Source organism: Fringilla coelebs, assembly GCF_963513975.1.
Source record: "Fringilla coelebs genome assembly, chromosome: 5".
Lineage (NCBI taxonomy): Eukaryota > Metazoa > Chordata > Aves > Passeriformes > Fringillidae > Fringilla > Fringilla coelebs.
The window spans coordinates 33902007-33923893 of NC_140033.1; the positions used below are offsets into that span (position 1 = coordinate 33902007).

At 39.4% G+C, this 21887-nt stretch overlaps 1 protein-coding gene across 7 annotated transcripts in view; it reads right to left on the bottom strand.

Annotated features, from left to right (window-relative positions):
* Positions 1 to 21887, bottom strand: part of GRIP1 (glutamate receptor interacting protein 1) — a gene marked incomplete at its 5' end in the record, with an annotated part of 305864 nt that overhangs the window by 200879 nt on the left and 83098 nt on the right. For 5 of the 7 annotated variants that reach the window (XM_084205366.1, XM_084205363.1, XM_084205367.1 and 2 more), the window contains one exon: positions 11112 to 11244. The exons of the other annotated variants lie outside the window; for them this stretch is intronic. In XM_084205366.1, coding sequence (XP_084061492.1) covers positions 11112 to 11244 — 133 coding nt within the window. Of the gene's footprint in view, positions 1 to 11111; positions 11245 to 21887 lie in introns of those variants that run through there. 7 annotated transcript variants of the gene reach the window in all.

A 21887-nucleotide genomic window follows, 5' to 3' on the forward strand; every position in this document is an offset into this window, starting at 1 on the left:
GCCTGCTCCTCTAGTCACACTGATGTAACCTCCTTAATAATTATGCCATGAGCAACATTTTTGTAAGGGACTTAAACCAACAGCTAATAAACTTCTTTCACTATCTAAAAGGAAGAAAACAACCTATTGTTAATGGACATGTGGCTGTAAAAAGCTCAATTATCTGCACAAGACAAAGGGCCAGAAACTCCAGGCTGTAACTAGAACAGTCTTCAACAGTTTTGCTCAGTCTGTGGAAACAATTTGCATGACACAATCTGCCCTATAAAATACACAGCCTTTCATATTATTATAAGGGCTTGAGTTCAAAGGAGTAGTGAAGAAAAAAAGATACAAAAAACCCCAAAATAAACTAGAAAGGAGCACTATTTTCTACCAACCCAAGAACAAAACACAAACACTGAATTGCAGCACATAAATCAAGTACCAGTTACAAAACAAAGCTGCTCAGTGCATTCTCCATCCTTTGTGATATGCTTGGGAGCAGCAGCATTTTAAAGGGATGCTTGTGCTCTTCCAGCAGACAAACCTCATCCTCTGTTCTCCTGTAGCACAGGGCTGGGTATTCCCAGCCTGAAGAAGCCAGCTAAGACACACATAACAACTGGGAGAGAGCTGATTGTTTTCAAAACCTATCACATTCATAAATACACTTCTATTTTTGTGAGATGCTTAGTGTAAACCAAGAAAAGCATAGGTAAATCATAATTAACCTAAGCCAGAAGACTTCTTTCTTTTTTCCTGCCTACGGTACGGCAGAAATGAATGCCAACAGATTTAAACGTGCTGGGGATGCTTGTGTAACTCCCCTGAGAATCTGTGAAGCCCAGGTGAAATATGGGTCAAGCTACACAGGGAGCATTTCAGAGACAACCAAAATGTCATTAAGTTCATGGGGATTTCAGAGTTCCACCATCACACTGCACTCTATTTAATTACTGACGGGCAGCTATAACCACCAGCCTGAATAGCTTTGGTTTCTTCACTTCAGAATTCATTCTGGTCTCCTTTTAGCAATGAAAGGGAGCATAGCATTTTCATGACAAGCCACGTGACATTCTACCACCGCGCAATGGAAAATCCACGTTCCTGCCTTCCAAACTGTAAATGCCACCAGACGTATTTAGATTTACTGACAACTGACCTGAGCACTGCTGCTGCTGCTGGCAGTGCTCTGCCATAGATCCAGGCTCCCTCCCAACTTTCCTTCACAAGCATTTTCTCATTTTCCCTAAACTGGGCTGTCAGATGCAATGTCCCTATCAGAGTGTGGCAAACATCCCTTTTGATTTCCCAGCATTCGGTGCTAATACAGCTGGCACCGCAGCCTGCAGCTACTGCTGTGACTCATTCCTTGATGACCACACAACTTAAATGGGCTCCTAAAAATGGGGTGCAGGTAAGAGGTGATCAGGGCTTTAAAGTATTTCCTACTCCAACCCACAGAAAGCAAGGGCAAAAAGTGTATATGTCTCAGTATTCAATATATGTTTGCATACCATTCATTTTTTACTGCATTTACTTGTAATACATTGTGAATACTTTCTCTTCTAACAGAGATGCTACCAGCTAACAGAATAGTGACAGAGTGCATTGTTAAGTGAGGAGTTTCACCCTTCTGGGAGAGGGACAATGTTATCAAAATAAAATAGACCTGAGCAGCAGCCACAGAGCTTGTTAAACACACCCTAAGGAAGCGTTTGCAAACAGACTTGAAAACAATTTACTGAGTTAGTCCTTCGCATCGTTACTGTGTACTTTTGATTTCACTTTCTTTTTCACAGTTTCATTCAAACAGTATTTCCCCCAGAGCTGTCTTAAATCTCTTTTCTCCTTTTTGCTTTCCCAAGTTTGGCTCTTCCCCATGGTAATCTTTCCAAAGATAGGTCACCTCAAGTCTCTCTTATCATCTGTTCAAAGGGCCCAGAGACAGCCAAAAAATTAATCTGGTTCCTCCCTCCTCTGTCCACAGCTGCCCACAGTGTTCCCTCAAAGTGTCAGCACAGGGACTGTTACTACTGAATGCACTGAAGTGATACACATGTGATCAGATCCTATGGCCACTCATCAAAATTTGCTTCTGCATCTTAACTTCAAGGAGATTTTGGTTCATTTATAGCAAACATTATATCCATAACATGTTGTTATGAAGATTTCCATGGCATGCAAAACCCCAAGGGACTGTTGGCTCCCTGTTCTCTACTGCATGCATGTACACACACACAAACCATTAAAAAAAGCAAACTGCAAGTTCCAGATTTAAGAATTTCTCAACTTGGCCTCCTTTTGCATATGCATTACAACACAATCTTTAATTACCTGATCTACTTCTTGCATGAGACCTCATTTCATTTAATGCCCAAAAGAAATTATTTTGACTAACTGATGAATTGTTTCAGACCTTGCTTTCCCCTCATTGCTCAAAGTGTAATTCTATGCCTTAATTCCCACCCACTATTTAAGCCCTTCTCTCTGGACAGATATTCATTTCTCCCCAAATTCTTCTGTGGTGCTCTTCACTGTAGCATTTGCTGGCTTAGCAAACACTAATTTATTTCCACAGCATACCTGTGAAGGAGAGGTATCATTAGCCCCATCTCATAGGCAGAGAACCAGAGTACAGGGAGATGATTATCAAAGGTATGCAACAATTGAAAGGCTGAAGCCTGAGATGCCTTATGGCTGGATTTTCAGACTACTGAGGCTTATGTAATTTCTGTGTATACAAACCAGACCTCCCTTGGCTACAGCAACTGGTGCCAGACATCTGCAAGTTCATGCTCTCAAGTGAGGAAAACGAGAGATGAGCCCTGACGGGATTTGGTGCAGCCTCTGTCACACCAGCACTACAGCAAAACTGATCAGGTCCTTCATTAAGGACTCTTTAATTAGAGGCCAAATGTAGGTCCTAGAGACACCCTTAGTTCTGCCGCTTTTTAAATCGGGACTATGAGTCCTCAGAATGCTGATTTGTGCATCATTTCCTGGGTTTCAGAGGGTAACTAGAAAACCCTCTGAACAAAATCAGTAGCATTAAGGTGCCTGGGTTATCGGCAGTGTGGTCATCGTGGGCTCCAGTACCCAGTCACAGCACAACCCCTGCTTCTCTGCTGAAAAACACTACACAAAATTCCCAATAACTCTGTACATACGATGAATACCACATTTGTCTTACAGAAATAATAACTATGGTAAACAGGTGTGTTTATATTCATGATGATGATTAATGACAGCTCCTGTCATGCCCTGCTAACAAAACACAGCAATCATTCAGTAAATGTTTATAATCTCGTCAGCAGGGGACTTACACTGTTTCCTTCTTTGTTCTACTAATTGTTTCAAGTCTTCCACTGGAACTGAAGGCCAATATTAAAACTGACACCTCAGTAGTTGCTTCTACCTCTCTCTTTAATCTTAGTTCATACAACCTGATATTCCATTCAGTTCACAATATCCAAGGGGAAAAAATAATCACATCACTCTTGTCATCTTATTGCAAAAATCCCATACCTTCTTGGTGACTTCTCATAGGCAGCTCCTTGCAGCACTGACTCCTTCTTCCTCTCAGCACAGTCAATAAACTCCAACTCTCCCCTCACCAGCTAACCCACTCTTTTGTAGCACTCTTCTTCTTATTGGATACACTGTGGCCCATTGAGGGCAGGCCTGTTCCTAATCTTTGGTGATTAATACAGCTGCAACTCCTCAGGTGCGAGACTATCTTCTGCACTATCTTTATTTTCCTACATTCTATCCCTCCACACCTCACTACGTGTTCATGATGTAAACTGGCAAAATCATGATTAAAACCAAGAACTTGCACATCATTTCAGGAAGTAGGAAGCCCAGGCCTCTCTGCATTTCTTTGTCTGAATGTGAACATCCTCTATTCCAGACACACTAAAATATAAAGGGTGCCAAATTCTCTAAAACCCTGAAGTACAACCTTATACCATGTTCCAGATTGCAAGGCAGGATGTATTCTATTGCCATCTGTATGGCAGTTGTCTGGTGTCAAGTGGGCAATTCTCCTTATCTCTCTTCCTGAGTGATCATAATCACTCCTCCCTCAGCAGGGGACATCTGCTGATAACAAGTCATTGAATGTCACTGCATGGCTGATAAGAACTATAACATCCCATTGTGAGATGCTCCGCCCAGAGGGAGGAGCCAAGCATTCCTACACCGATATAAGCTGGAAGATTCTGACACAGCAGCACGGCTCTTCTTCACTGGACTCCTCAGAGAACAGCAGCTGCTTCTACTTCCACGGATCTGCAGAGGAAGAATACGCCCCATTCCTACAGCACCTCTACTCCAACAGAACCACACCTGACACTCCAGGAGGACTGCAGCCCCTTTTCCAACTGGACTGCTACCAACACCCTGACCAACAGGCTGTCAGGTTGAGTTCTGATTCTGTCAGTGTTGTTCTAGTGTATTACATTGTTGTATTTTATAATTTTAATTTTTTTCCCTTCCCAATTAAACAACTGTTATTTCCTGCTCCCATATCTTTTACCTGAGAGCCCCTTAATTTAAAATTCATAGCAATTTGGAGGGGTGGGGAGGGTGTGCATTCTCCATTTCAGGGGAGGCTCCTATCTCCTTTAGCAGGCAGCTGTTTTTCCAAACCAAGACATACCAGAAGCCGCTGTTCAAAGAGGAAGACCTAGAAGGAGTACATTCCTTGAGCAGGAACAATCAGAATCTTCAGTTATTCAGTAAAGAGTAGGACTGGAAAGTAAATGAAAGAAAAGTAGCACAGAAATTGCATGCTCGCAATTGCTAGCAGGGAGAAGTGTTTCCACTTCATGCAAAGAGTTATATAACTCAGGTCTCATTATTTCAGTGCCTTCAAATAAATAACCTGTTTTCCCTGAAGTAACTCCAAAGCAATGTTTTACTATCCACGCTCTGTGCTGCCCCAGGAGCCTAAGGGCCACTTGTAGAAGAGCCACAAAGGGTCACTTAAAAAAGCAATTCTATTACTAACAAACTTAAAACTGGCTGTTGCATGGCAGTTTTAAGAAAAAAACCAAAATTAGGCTTTTGTGGTCTGTTTCACAAATAATGAATATGTTTCACCAAAACCAGCACACACCTGCCTGGCAAGAGGAAATGCATTGCTCCAGTCCTGCAGACAACCCCACAGACTCGGGTTTAGGTGCCACACTAACAACAGACTGTGCATCACAGTGTAGCTGGCTATCATGCTACTGCAGCAAAAGGAACAAGACCAATTTATTATATCTTAATTATATAAACAACATCATGCAGCTAAAGCTACTATTCAAACAGACTAAACATCTACAAACACAAGCCTCATCCCAAGACTTACATGTTTTAACTAAAATAAACCGTAAAGGGATAAAATAAGATTTTAATATATGCATATTTCTTATGGGCTTAGAAAACATAAATAATTTCATGGGAGGCTGAAGAGCTGCTGACAGTCTTCTTTTTTTACCTACTCCTACTAGTTTGCTTGTCTATAAAATGAGCATACTATGTAATTCTCCTCCTCCACTTGGGTTCCACCAGAAAGAACAATCTCACTAGCAACCACGATGAACAAGATGGTAGATAAATGGGATCATCTCCAAAACACACACATACCTCATCAGAAGTCAAGCGATTCTCTGCAAGAGAATGGATGTCATGAAATATAAAACTCCACAAGATGCAATGACAAATTGCTTAAAAAAAACCCCAACAGTTTTTTAACAATTTTAATAGCTATGTGTTTTGAAGAAGATGAAAAAGCAAGAGAAACAGCATGTGGGTAGACCCTTATCTAATGACTGTGTGAATTTTATCCCAAATAGAAAATATTGCTATTGTCACATAGGAAGTCTTAGCAGTGGAAGCGGAGACAGCATCACCTGCTAGCACTTTTGTTTCATTCAGAAAACCCTGAATGGGGAAGTTGACACCGCCCGCCCCAGCAATAAAGCTCAAACACAGCAGCTTCCTTTATCACGGTGGCTGGCTTGCAAACTGACACGGGGTGCTAGCCCTGTGATGACAGTCTGTCTGGACAGGGGCATCACACCCATGAGGAACCTGAGGCATTGGGGCTATCCAGATCTCAGGAAAAGAGTGGAAAACAGAAACACTCCTGTAAAACAGAAATAGTCCAGACCTGTAGTCCATTAAAGAAAACCTCCAGATTCCAACAACCATAAAACAGTTATTAAGATGAAGTAAATAAGAAGTTTAAATAAATTTTAGTTATTTCTTTTAAATATTATTTTCACTGTGTTTTCAAAGGCTGCAATATCCTCTACTCGGGTTACCAAGCATTTTTTTCTTGTAGGCTTCAACAAGTACTTTAGTTTCTGTGCAAGTTGAGATTTTACTGTACTGACATGACAAGATCTGTGATAGGTGAAGAACAACCCCCCCACACATGCACATTCAGTTAACTGCAAACTAGCAACAAACTCTCACTGTAAAACAAAAAGCAGTTGTCTTGCATTCCTCAACCTCAGGATCAATTAACATCTCTACAGCTTGAGCAAGAGATACTCAATTACCTTGTCACCATATGACTCATAAAATCATTAACTCTTCTGCAACCCCAATCAAATCTGTGAGATTGCTGCAAACAAGAACTATTTTTACCAATTTACAAAATTGAGAAAGTCTTGACAAGAGTGATGTTGCTACTGACCACATCATTAAGAAAACATTGCCACGTCACTCCCCTTGGTGTTTTATCTTATGTATTTAATACAGCTTCAAAACCGCCTCAGGTATGAAATGCAAAGACATTTATTCCTAACATTTTGGCAGCTATGGTGTGGGAGTTTCTGCACCATAACATTGAGCTGTGTTGGAGAATAACGCCCAAGTGGAGTTTTTCTGCTGACACCATCCCAAGAAGTGTATCATACATACAATTTTAATTTAATAATTCCCAGATTTCAGTCAACAAAGAGGACATTTTAGATTCTGAGTCATATAAAACCTTCAGGTTTTCCTTTTTTACCTTCTTTTTTAGGCTAGGAGTCAAATACCTTCCCTTCACTTTCCAGTGATGAGACAGGGAGGGAGAAGGGCAAATCAGTGGAAAGACCATCACATGTATTTAGAGAACAAATTTGAACAGGTTGATGGTCCTAAACTGAGGAGCCAGATGATTCTAAATCAGAATTGTGAAACAATTAATAAATGCATCAGAGAGGGAAATGATACATGACTTCACTGCAGATGTAGACTATGGCAGATTACTTTGAACATATCAACACTCTTCTTACACAACATATACTAGGCCTTGACAAAGGATAGAAGAAAGTTATTCATTGGACCCTGGTGACTAAATGGAACATTTTAAGGTCAAGGCTAAAATCATGGGACCTTTCAGGTTAGTGGGTACTTACTAGCAGAATTCTTCAGACATTGCTTTTTGTGATCATTACTTAATATTGTCATTGTAGCTACACAGAAAGTAAAATCTTTATGTCAACAGACTATGCTGTGAACTATGTTGAGAAGAACATCATAAGAAGAAGAACCACCAATGAGAAAAAAAAACATCTTTCAGGAGATGGATGACAGACACCAGAAGTACCATAAATAAGGCAAAATTTAACAAGATGCATTCATACTCTAGGACTGGATGTTTCATGAAACCTGAGAAGTTCAAAATGAGTTGAAAGAAACCCAAATCCTTCCAGGTATTTTGAAAAATAAAGACTTAGTGCTGAAATTATTTTAGGGTGTGGGAAGAGGTGACCAAGTTAGGCTGGGTCCCAAATCCACACTCCCACTCAAGACTAGGCTGAAACTCAAAGATCTTGGCACAACACCCTGACTTCAGCAATTGGATTTATGTAATTTCTGGGAGCATTCCAGCAAGTTCTGATACACAGCATTCCTGATGGTTTGCAAACAGTCTTTGCAATGATATAACAAGGGCCTTTTTCACACAAAGCCTTGTTATAAGGAACAGGTTGAATGGCAGTGCTGTAATGCTGCTCAAGATAAGTATGATGCTTTTTGAAGTGTTTTATAAAATAAGCACCAACTTGTCTGAGTAAATTGGGTAGCAGTTTCATCACTCACTATGTTCACACTGCAAAGTCTCACTGAAATGAGTATGATGCCTGCACTACTAATGTCAATATGTGCTTGAGTACCAGAATTATTACTTTGGTTTTTCTAGCATTACATAGCACAGACACTTCAGAAAGACAGGAGAGCTGGTGCTGCATGTCAAAGTAAGGTTATCCATTAACTAAACACAAGTGGATGAAACATCCATGAAAAAACACATCTGCCTCAGGAGCTGGGGTGTCTTTTTTTACTCAGGGAGCTTTAGGCAGCATTGCACATTCCCTTCATCCAGCTGTGTCCCAGTATCACAGCTAATACGGTTTTTCATGGCAAAGCTTTGGAGAAGTAAAGATGGTATACCAAACAGTGGGAGTGACAATATCCCAGTATCCAGACACAGCTGGGCTGAGGACAAACTAAAGTCACCTTTTTCCTGTGATTCCCAGAGGCCTATTCTGTTTTTAACTTTGTTGTCTTTGTTTGATCCTGCGGTTATTCTAATGCAGTTTCTGCATTTTTTCATTAATTCTGCCTGCCTGTACAACACTCAAAGCCATATTACAAATGGGGGAAGAAGAGAATAACAAGCTCATAAAGTCATTGTCTCAGACAATCTTCAAATGTAGTGGCTAATTGGATATATAACTCATAAATGATGATAGAGAAGGGATGCCTAATAACCTAGAGAAAGGAAACTAAATCTAAAAAAGCTCCATCTCCATTCAGTTGAATGAACAATAAGCATTTGAGTTCATTAGCTCTGATAGTCTAAAAATCGTAACAATAAATACAATCTTTCCTGCAAGCACACATTTCTTCTAGGCAAATGACTGCAGAAGGAATGGCTATTAAAAGCTCTGCAATTACTCTAAATTTGTACTGTAAACAGTGTAACACCAGACCATAATTAAATTAAATATGAAACATTTCATTGTCCCAAACACATGAAATTCAATTTGACGAGTGCATTAGTAATAGCACCAGCAGCATATTTTCAGGTTTTGCACCTGTAACTACCACACCTATTGCTTTAAGTAACTACCACACCATTCCAGCCAAAACACTGACACATAAAGCACATGGAAAGACCAGACAAAAGCACTTGAAGAGGAATTGTGCTTGAGATGGTATCTCTAAAAAGACTGCATGGCTGAAATCTCCTGTGACTGTTTGGTTTAAGTAACTGTGAGAAGTAGCTAACTCCTTGTGCATCCAGCTCCATAGGGCTGTGTGCTATTTTGAGTTCAATTCACTCTGAGTACTTGAACACTGCTGTAAACATCACTTCAAAATATGACACACATTTCATCCCATCTGAAATCCTTACGACCTCCACAAGCTGAAGTATATACTATTCTTCTATTTTCTAAGTAGAGTACAAGGAAAAACCTATGAGACATTTGGCTCAATCTTAGTGCCATACATTAAGTTAAGAGTTAATAATTTATTAATCGTCAGTCAAGAAATCCTTATTACATTTGACAGTTTTTGGAGGGGCTTTGCTTTCTTCTTTAAAGGACCTTCAACAACAACAATCAGCTAGGGAAATATTTTGACAACTGGCTTTGACACGTTCGTTTGATTTACATATTAAAGCAAGGAGAAGTTATGTGCTTTCACTAACATATATCACTTTCAAATTTTTCAGTGCTAAACAGATTTAAAATTTTTAGTTCTTGTGTAGTAGATTTTGTGTAGCAGAGTTCATGCCACTGTGTTACCCATTATTACTGCATTGCCTCCCAAACAGGTCTTTTTCTTGCAAGAACTCCCTCTTAACAACATAGATAAGTTATATAGTTTAAAATTATCAGCACAGTAAGTTTTCTTAAAAATGGAAAGCAAACAAAATTTTATCAAGAAGAAGCCCAGTAAACAACCAAGCACCCTACACTGATTGTCTTTAGGAGATAGGCAAGCATGGTGCACAGGGAGAAAGCCAATAAGAACAACTCTTGTTTCCTAATTTTCCACAAGATAGCAGTTCTCTGGTGCTGTAAGGCACAATCACATTTATCATTCTATCTTAAAACAAATGTTCTTATGCTTTATTTCAGCAAAGTGGAAATGAAGAAAAAAATATACTGACAGTCACTCACATGGTAGAGAACAACAAAAAAGTGCATCAAACTTCAGCAGCTCAGCAAGGCAGAGCTTCACTGCAAAGGTCCCAAACCAGTGGCCAAAACAGCAGAAACAGCCAATTTTTGTTGAATTATGCTCATGGTGCCACCCCCTTGCCCTGACAGTGCCACACAAGACCCCAGGGAGGGGCTGCGTGTGGCTCCCTCCTTCCCACCCTCCCTGTGGGCATCTCTGGGCACACCCTCGTCTCCAGAAGACCACGGCAGACCAGCAGCTCTGAAACCTGACAGGCACAGCAGACAAACTCTAAAAAGCTGCAGGGTCCAGCATACAGTTTGCACAGGGATTTCTGAGCAGGCGGTTTATTTTGGTTTTGGCAGAGCTGCTGAGTGCCATCACATGAGTGCCAGCAAAAAAAATCCCCACTTAATTCTCCAGGAGTGGTCCAGGACCTGCAGCGAAGAACCAGCCCACTCAATTTACTCACTACTGAAAAGACCAGGTCACAGCAGAGGCTTAGTAAACTGACTCTCCCTCAACAGCAAACATTATTCATCAACTTAAACTTAAAAACCAGTGCTCGTTACCTCTGTAGTGCTTTAAAAACATCCACACAGCCTTCCAAAGGCACTCTACAAGGGCTACCGCCACCCTACTCGTTCATCAACACAGTGTTTTAACAAAAGGTTTCCAGCAGTCAGACTGGATTAACTGCATCTGAAATCTCACCAGGGTCTGCAGACAAACCCTCTTTACTTTGAGAGCTTCTGTGCCACTTCAGATGCTTTGTATTGTTCAGCAGCAGCAGAGCCAGAAAGAGCTCCCACAGGAACTGACTTTAATACATACACGAGGCTCAGGCTCTAGCAAGGGAGGAATATTGCTCGCATTTTTGGACTTTAAACATCTTAAGAACATAACATTTATCACAGCCAAAGGAAAATGAGGTTATGCAAAATACTCACTTCGAAAATGTTCTGAGGCATAATAGTAGACATCCTCATAGCCCTCGTGGTAATCCTCCTCTGGCCGGTACTTTTTGCCTTTTCTTCTTCTCGATCTTCGTATCTGCTTGACAAAGCCCAAGAAGCGCTCCATCTCCTCCTCAGTCACAGCCCCAGCCGGCAGCCCCCTTTGCCCTCTGCTTCACAAAGAGCTGTCCCAGCATGAATCAACCGCAGGCACCGGAGCAGAGCTGCAGCTCCCACCAGCCGCTCCGCTACCATTAAACAGCCCCTCCCTTATCTCAGCTGTGACTAGGAAGCATATTGTTTTCCCTTTTTTAAAAAAAAAAGGGGGCACACACACAGACACACTTTATCAAATCTACTGAATGGAATATTTCAACCTGAAAATAAATAAAGAAGGAAAGCATTGAAGCAAAGGGAGAATTTCAGGATTTCAAGCTGTTATTAAGCAGCAGAGGACAAAGTTGAAGAGACCTGCTTGTCAGCAAGGGGAAGCCCAGCACTGAGAGCTCCCTATCCTGTGTCTCCATCATTTGAAGAGGGGCTGGGAGGCGGGGATAGATGTTAGTCAATGGACTGAACCATATCTCACAGCAAAACAGGTTTCCATTCGCCAGTTAAATGCTGCCCTCATATCTACCCGGGCAAAGGCTCAGGAGCACGTTTGATTTCATTTGTTGTAAGAACAGGAAACAAGCCAATCTATTTCTGGCATCCCATACAGTGGATGAATAAATAGCAAAGTGGTTTAATCCATACACACAGCCCACTCATCGGCAAGTGTGCGCCGAATGTGTTAATTGGAGCAGCAGGGAGAAAGCTCGGCAGCTGTTAAAAAATGACACATATACCCACTGGGCATTAGTGTATTCTAATCACTGCTAGATCTAAACATTAAAAGGCACTCTAGACAGGTCTCCTACAGAGCTGGCCAGGGGATATGGCAATAGGCAAACAAAGGAAGCGACATCACAAGCACACTATGACAACACTCATTTCAAATCCCAGCGGAGTTCAAAAAACTTTCAAATTAAGGTGCGGCAGAATATCCTTTGCACAGGGTGAGAGAAGCAAAAAGCCTGAAAAGGCACTGGCTATCTTTTCTTGCTGTGTGCCTGAAACCCACATGCATTCCCTAAGATAAGGCTGGAATTTCATCCGTGTTTCTGATAAAGTTTCCCTCCCACACAAAAACAAAAGCAGTGACTGCTCGAATCCTAACATGCTGACATCTATCAGGGGCTTTTTATTGTCCTCATGTTCCCTAGTCCAGCAGGACTTCTCCTGTCTGTTGGCAAAAGTCAGGGATCAAGCAGTCACCTCAGTCAAACTATGTGCTGAACATGGTCACTTGCATCCAGGCTCCCAAGAGACACCATTTTGCAGTTAAGAGCATAAGAAAGTCAGAAAGTCTTCCTGTAAAACAGATTTTACAGGTTCATCGTCTGGAAAAGGAAGAGCACGCAGAGCAAGGATTAGTTTCTGGTGATGCAGACATTTCAGTGAGTCATTCTGCATAGAGTAAACCAGGGCAATGTTTTCAAAAGAAGAAAAGAAGAAGTAAAGCAAAAACCAGGATTGTAACTTACCAATTCTGTTTCAAAAGAAATATGCAGAGATGAATTATTAAATTGGGATTTTCTAGTTTTGAAACATGTGAAAGATATAAGTAGAGGCTAACTAGACCTGATACCTGAGGATCCTAAAACACACACACACACTGAAAGACGGAACTGGAATTCTTTTGGGCTTGTTCCAGCTTCCCAGGTATTTTAAAACAATATTGTCACAAACCCACACTCATTTTATCTGTAAAAAACTCAAAAATCCCTGGATACTCCTGCCAAGCTCCCCACAGGAATACAGACTCATCCTCCTTGACCTCACCAGCCCTGCTTGCCCGCTGTGAAAATGCAGTCGCTGTCGCTAGCTGATGAACACCCCCAGGGCACCACCAGAACTATTTTTAGTGAAACTTCTATAAGGAGGTTGTGTTTCATTACAAGTCTGGTTTTATCACACAGCTTTCAACTTTCAAATGGTAAAGACCTTAGAGGAGTATTACAGACCTATTACCAAAATTAAAAACTTCACCTATGGACTTTAGGAAGAGATCACTGTATGTTTTGAAGGCTTCAACTTGCATCTCTTCTGCGCTCTGCCACCAAGCAGCAAAAACATTACTGTCACAAAACATGAAAACCAAAGATGTAGCCTACAGCAGAGGCAGAACTCTCTCTTTTCAAAGAGGGAAATGTTGGTTTGTTGTCCCTGTTGAGGATTCTCCCAGACAGATGTGAAAAAGGTATTTGTAGGTGTCAGAAACCTAGAGTCAAGAAGTCTTGCAGCTATCACTGCTCCATGAAGTTAAATTATTACGTTCAATTAAAAATTACATCTTTTTAAAAAGGATAAAATGTAGAACTTTCTGGCTTTTAAACTGTCTTCTAAATGAAAGCTGAAAACTGGAATAAGCAGACACACTTGGCTTTTACTCAGTAAATACAACCTTTTCCAGTGCCTCCGTTGCTCAATATGCTGCAGCAGAAGCAGGTTTTCCCTAGTCCTCAGCACACCCCAGGAAGACTTCAGGCCAATCCATGACAAGAAAAATACAACAAATTCGCAGATATGGGAGCAACCAAATGATCTGAAGTAGCAGCACAAGCTGCAGGTGCAGGACATCAACTGCCTGACCACTGTCTAGAGAGAACCGACGTAAGACTGAGCAAATTTTGAGCTATAGAAAGTACATTACTACCTTGTGCAATGGACTTCCCCTTTTCTCTCATGCTCATGAGGTGCCATCACACAGCTATATGGCTGCTATAACAAAGCAGAAAATAATGTACCAAATCGTATTACTGGCCAGTGCTCACAGTAATAGCTCCCTCCTATGTTGTGTGTAAAGTATGAAGGTGTTGAGGGGGAGCACAAGCTCTCCTCAGATAAGCAGAGGGGGTTCAAGCTCTGCTGCACTTCACTCTATCCCACCACCAACTACTCTCTGCACAGACCAGGCTCCATCTCCCACGCTAAAGATGCAGAAGCAGGTCTGCAGTTTCTAACACACGAACTAACAATCCTGCCAGCATGTAAATCATGCAGCCATTCCTCTTCCATGAATGCAAACAGCAGACACATATAATCTCAGAATTTTTACATATTTTTAAAAAAAACATAGGGCAAGCTAAGCTTTTGATTGGATTTTCTCTGACCTAAAATACTGTGGTATTTGAGGCAATTTAAAGAGAAGGAAATACCTTACCTGAGGACAGTGGTGTTATATACTAATACAAATCAGAGCATTAAGTGCTTTACTATACTAGTAAGATTTCTCAACAAAATTTTTGTTTCATATGCATTACATACCACTGCTACTGCTTGCTGAAAATGCTGGAGACATTCATTAGCTACTCCTCATGCCATACCTGTAAATATTTAATCATAGTCCTACTTTCAAAGGTATACACAGAGAACTCAGTTTCATAAACACAGTAGTTAAAAAAAAAAAACAAATAAACAGCTTAACTACTGCTTCCCCCATTGCTCAGGATTCACCCTTCTGCAGCTTCTTGTGGAGAAGAACTCATTTCTTAATGAATATGAACACGGTTCTTTCAACCTTCTGTTGAAAAGAAACAAAAGAGCAGAAACTATGCAGGCATACAGCAGTTTCAGAAAGGTATATTCATTGGACAGGACAACCAGAGAAAGAAACAAACACTGTCTTTCAAATTTTTAGAATGCGAAACATCAGAGATGACAATGAGTTTCATCCTTAATGACAAAGAGAATAGGAGAATTATGCGCAGAGGGCATAAAATTAGATGTTGGTTTATATTCTGAAGCTGTCTCTGAACTAGAATTTGGAGAATCAATTTTCTGGTGTTTTAATGCCACAACAGAGAGTTGCAACATAAATATGTCTGAAGCTCTTTGGCTCATCCTTTCTGCCTACTCCAATCAAAGCAAGCATTCTATTACCATTTCCAAGGGGACTTCTTAGAAGAAGCAAGGATTGTCATGCTGTCACCCAGCATGATTGGCATAACAAAAATTTTGCCAAGTGGCACCGATTAGATAATATTTGCATACTCCATTCTGATAATTAATTTGTTTAAGTTAAGGAGAAGCTCCATCAAACTGGATCACTCTCATGTCAGTGACTTACTGGAAAAGACCTCATAGCAATAATAAAACATACATAAATAAGACAGTCCTTTTTGAAAAGTTGAGCTGAAGCATAAATGCTTTTGCAGCCATGGATAATTTTCTAAAAGTCAGATGTCAGCATTTAAGCTTTAACTTGTCTTTACACCCTACCCAGAGCAAAGATTAGATTTCTCATCATGTAAAATATCTTCATTTAACATTTTATTTGCACAAAATTAGCTATACAGTTATCAAGGTAAACTTTCACAAGTGACATACTTCTTTCTTACAGCACTCTTCCCAGTATTTGGGAAAAGCAGTAGAAAAAATATCTTGGTATCCAAGGATAAACCACTATGGTAGTAAATATTTAACAAGTATTTCCATTTGAGTGGACTTGCAAACATGATGCTTTGAAACCAGAGGCTGTGTATGAAGGAAGACTCTCAAATGCATGGCATCATAAATACAGAATGGAATGGGCACCAAATATTAACAGTTTGGGGCAGTATTTTGCACTCTGTTAATCAGTATGTTTCAGTGTTTAAAAGACGAATAGTTTAGACAGATGAACCCTTCTATCCTCCTGTATCTCCCTCTGCTTCTCTGGGCAGCCCTGAAAGTCTTTGCTGGGGGAAGCAATGCCCCTCATTGGGAGGCAACTAGGGAAGAGAGCACATGATGGCAGTTGCACAGATCTACCTGCTTCAGGTTACTCTTGTGCAAAAACCCCACAGAATTATACATGGACAATACAAAAATTAAGATTAATATAAACAGCTCTTGGAGGCTGGCTGAATAGAGGAAACAGGTTTTTTTCCCACCTCCCTCAAACCCCTAAGCATTAAGGTACAGCAAACCTCAGAGGGAGGAAATGATCGTTTCTCTCTGCTTCTCCTTCAGCTGAGGGATGTCTTTGATAACCTGCTGTCACTGTTTTTGAAGACCAGCAATAACTAACAAAGGAACTATTCCCCTTATTTATCTTACAGTATCATCTCGTCTGACTTTATAGTTTTTCAAGTGATGTTTGTTCACACATGACAATTGCTCATGTCAAGGCTGCAATTTTCCACTCTTTGTCCTAAATATCTTGGTGCAAAATGTGAGCTTATCAATTTGAAAATTATAAAGTGCCTGCAATCAAGAATCTATTACACTCTATAAGAACATACGGCCCGTATACGCAGAAGCAGTGTGTGTTCAAAGCCAATACTGTGTGTGAGGAGCACCCAGCAGCTGCCCACTGCCTCCTGAAGTACCACTGCTCCACCCAAAACCCCTCTGTCAAGTCAGATTCTGAACATAAGTGTTGTTCTCTTCCTAAAGACATCTGAAAAGAGCATCACATATGAAGGCACGGGACATACTAAATTTTGCATTGCATATCTCTCCCATTTGACAGTTTATCTACATGCAGGATAACCAGTGCACTATCTTTAGATTGTTGCTGCAGGAGAACTGGATGGTGATAAAATACTGCTGATCCATACTGCTATTTTTAATCTGATACTAGCTATACACTGCTAAATTATCAGTGATTTTAATGTACTACATTCAGTTTCACGTGTCATACATTCTTGCTATTAATTGCTCACACAGAATCATCGACCATTTTTGTCCTCTGCTCCTAAATTAATGCAAGACATGAGAGTTGGAGTTCAGCTTTTGCATCACCTCGCTGTAAATTAAATTAACTACCAAATATTTTTTCTTTTCCCTCTCTTTTTCTTTTTTTTTTTTGCAAGTGAACACACACATTTTCATACTTTGAAATTAATAAAATAGAGAACTTGTGTACTTTATTGTATTTGATCATATATATTATTTTGCATTAACATCCCCAGTGATTTTGCTTTTTTGCAAAATTTTCTCAAGTAAAAGTTGCTCATAAATGTGAATGCCAACACAGGGATGAGGATAAAACAGAGCACAAAGGAAAGAGGAAGAGGCTACTTTCATTTAAAAGGAACTGGGGGACTGCTTGTGTGTACAATACAAGAATGCTGCTTCTCATTTATGGAGAATGCCGAGAAATCTTTGTGGCGCTGTTTTGAAAGGGTCACTTGTCAAGTTGAATTTCATGCAGAATGTATGCTTCAGGGGAAAAAACACTTTTTTTCCCCCCTTCAATTCAGCTAAAGCCATTTGCATACATTCTATTTTTTTCTCGTCTTTCTAGCCTATTTGGATTTAAGTAAGTGGCTAATTAGAATACAAATATTCATTAACAAATGCTAATTTTACCACCACCAAGGAAATACTGCTCAGGTAAAATTAAGTACAAAAAAAGTTTGAATTTCCTTAATATTTTGTGACACCAATAATCATTCTTCAAGAAAAGCTAAGCAGAGAACTATTCCAACCATATGTAAAACCCCTTCAGGGTTAAAGCAGCAGACTGAAATTTTAAAATAGTAAAACTAGAACACAGCTCTTTGGAAAGTCTGAATTAAAGGTGTTTTCATCTTTCTAAAGAAACGTAGCAAATGGCTAGAGGGAACACTACCAAGATTTTGCATCACGTGTCTTTCTTTTATGCACAAAGGATATCTCAAATCAACTATGAAATACATATGAAGAAGTGGTTTAGAATATGGATATGGTTTTTATTCCTCCCTGAGTAAAAATAACATTATATTTCCCTAATTTGCGATGCTTCAACAACTGAACATTTAAATTCTAACAATAATTAAAATGCACATAGAGCCCTGAAAAGAGTGAATAATTAGTTTATGAAATTACAGCTGGCCAGAACAAAAATACCTAGCTAATACATGAAATTAAGTTCTTAAAACAAAAGCATCAAAATATTTCTTAGGCTGCAGACCACAGGAGCTATAGCGTGCCACCAAACAAGGTTGCAGAAGGTGGGATTTCACAGTTAATTGACAGTGGAAGACCTCTTTGAATATGTTGTTTGAGATTTAAGGTAAGTCAGAGAGAATCAACCATTCAACATCTCTTTACACGTAAGAGTTTGTGTAAGAGACTTTTTGCTGTGTTTCCCTCTGCTATTAGCAATATTTAATTGTGAAGAGCAGTAAAAACCTTGTTATGTTTCATTATTGAATACATCCACCAGTCATATATTTTTCATTTCTCTGATGAACCAATTATTGCAATAAGAAACTTCTGTAATTTGTTTAATAAACTGCAAGAGCAGTTAGAAGTAATAAAAGATGGGCAACAGGAAAGAAATCTGAAGGGAAAATTACAAAAAATATGGAGGCAACTATGAAATTGAAGTAATGAAGAAGCACCTCTGGAAAAAAACCACAGGCATAAAGGAAGTTGAGCTGTATCCTGAGCTCCATGTTTTATCAGGGTCAAGGTGTAGTAGATAAATAGAAAGATGTTATTGCAGGTGAGCTCTGACAAGAAGAAAATTCTGCTTAAGTGTCAGGAAAAGACTACTACAGAGAAATTCCTCATTATGATCACATGAATTTACAATAAAAGACTATGTAAATATATATGCAAATTAAACCATCCATCTGGACTCCACTGCCCTAGAGGCACAGGCCAACATGATGGCAATGAAGAATCCAGTTGCCCAGATGGATTAACCCTTCTCCTTCTCTCTCAATACCCTCCACATCCAGTTTTAAGTAATTCCTGTTCTCTTTACACAGTCTGAAACTGCAAAGTATACAAAGTAAAAAGAACAGTAAAAATTCTTGAAAGGCAAAAAGGACAACTTCACATGTAACCCCACAGTAATGAGGCCCAAGTACATGTCCACAGCGCTGAAGGATGGAGGTTTCCATCCACCAGCTCTCAGTAGCAAGGCCCATTGAACATTAGTGTGGTACTTCATCTCTCTCATGCCAAACAGCAGTTTGGGAAATGAGAGCTGCTGACACCTCTTTATGCATGAGGTTTCACTTCCCTTCTGTCCCCATTCCAAGGGCATAGAACAGGTTCTGCTGTTCAGTTTGTAATTTGTTTCCTAGTTCAAGTCCACCTTTTTCCATCCAGGGGAACATAAAACGCAAAAATTAAAAGAAAACAAAAAAATAGAGAAAATCTGCTTAATGCTGCAGCCCAGGTATTAATAAAGAAAATAGAGACAAAGCAAATGCAGAGACTTTAAAATTGTCTGCACCATACTCCATGAGAACAGCATTCCTGTGTTTGAATGTTAAGAGGCAAACCAAAGGGGAAAAAAAAAGCATCACATCCTGAGCTTCTGAATCTCATTTACTTCTGCTATACAGTTTGACATTTTCTGCTGTAAATTCATTCTTACAATAACAACTTTGCCATATAAAATTGTGAGACTAAATATAATCACTTGTTCAAAGTTGTGCTCTTTACAGGGTAATAATAAAGGCTGTAACAAATAATTCTGATTTTACTCGTAAAGACTATTAAGATCCTTGACCTCAGCATACATTTCAGAAGCAACAGAATAGTTGAGGTTTCTTCTACTTGAAAGCTGATAGCTTCCGAATGAAAGGTTACTTGGAATTTACATTCTGTGACACTCAGAAGAGACAAAATAAGTCTCATTTTTCAAACTTCTCTTCAGAGCTACTTTGCACACCAGGATTTACTTCATTCCTCTTCTGTGGCACTCCTCACCCACGGTAAATACAAATGCTTTTCAAGCTGTTCTCAAGAAGTCTTCCCTACCACATCCACTCTACAACACTTATTAACAATCATTTTCATCCTCACCCTCTGTGCTCTTCAGTAAGATCCACACCTCCAGGCATTGCTTCTCTCTTGGTATGCAGGTTATAATGAGGGAATTCACAACTCCTGGAGTTTTTGTACCGTATGATGTATTTAGTCATATGACTAAAAATGTGCATGTCAAGAAATACATAGCATTCCTCTTGTTAATTATTACAGTCACAGAAAATGACTTGTAATTAGTCACCTCAAGATTCAAGAGTCCAAGATACTGACAGATGTCGGTTTTCACCCACACTAACAAAAGGATAAAAGAAAATACTAAGGAAATTTTACACCAGACCAGTTAAATCATTACCAGTTAGTGTGCAAAATTGACACAGATAAAACTTCACAATCCCAAAGAATTTCGTAACTATTGCAGATATCCCATGAAAGCTTTTCACTCTTTTAGCTGCTCAGAATACATCTATAGTTCTACAAGATGCAAATTCAGACAGGATGTGTATTTTACAAACTGACTTGTATTGGTATTTGGGTAACCCAACCATTAACATTTTGCTCAGAAGCACTGAAGCAATTCTGTAGACACGCTCATGCATTCTTCCTGGCTTTATACAATTTTGTGCAGAGTATCCCGTGGTATTGACTGACCATTAGGATTCCTTAAAAAACTATTCTGCAATTCTTCTTTCTCCTTAAAAAAAAAAAATCCCCTTAGGTCTGAGTTCAATCCCTTAAAAAAAGGTGTCTCAGGTATTTACAACTGACCATCCTAATCTCTACTCTTAGACTTGTCTTTCCTGCAAATTGCTTCATGCACTACTTATTCAGGTGTAGATGACACAATTTTTGTACTGCTATGATATAGGATGTCAAACTAGAAATCTTTAAGAGCTTAACCTCACTCGCTGTCCCACTGAGCTGAACAGGATGCCTGGTGGTAGCAAGGACTATCATAATGAGCAGCTGCTGCATCAGATGTTCCCAGCTGTGCTGGTATTGCCACATCCTAACTTCAGACGCCACGAGTTTTGTTTTGCTTAAGAAATACATTTTTAAAAATTATTGTCACACTTATTTGAAGAAGAAAAGTTTACAAAGTGAACTTTCCTGCTGAGCCTAAAGATCGCATCCTTGAAGCCAAGAGTGATAACTTGACATTTCATTTTTCGAGAAGTCTAAACAATAAATTTACAAATGTAGACATGCTGCACTGTTAAATTTCATTTCACGCTTAGTAAGCAAACATTATCAAACTGTAAGTACTGTCATCCTCTGTCTTTTTAGTTAGAAATCTTGTAGCCAATAAAGGTGTGACCTTGAAATATTCCACAGATGGATGAAATCACTTTGCTACTCCCTTTGTTACACATTTTGCAGCATTGCAAAGTTAGGTCACACTTACTCTAACTTCACTTTACAATAACTTTACAAACTGCATTATCATTAAGAGTCACTAAAAGTGCATTAGTGAACCATGTGTCTGAACTGTCATGAAAAATTCAGTTTTGAAATTAAAAATGCTGAGATAATGCAGAAGCTATTTTTTTCTATAGATATAGTACTCATAGAATTATTTTTACTGACAAAATATAAAAAGTAAACCTGTATGCTATTTTTCAAATACATTGTCAAAACCAAAAGCTTCCTGTTCAGGAAGCCAGTGAAAACATATGGCCTTGTGTGAGAAGATGATGAAATGTTACAGAACACAGGCACAAATTCATCAGGATTTTTCATGTGGGCCAAATCTACTCTAATGTTTATTTTAAAGGGAAAACTAAAGGAAAAATTCCAATGCTGTTTTCTTAAGGAATAGCTATTGCTTTCCAATACTCCTACTGCATTTGATATACTACACCAGTATCACTATACCAAACAACCAAATATATGCAATGATTTACCTTTTTTAATGATTTAGTTACCTAAAAAAATCCTGCTCACTTACAAGACATAATGATTCATTACCACTTC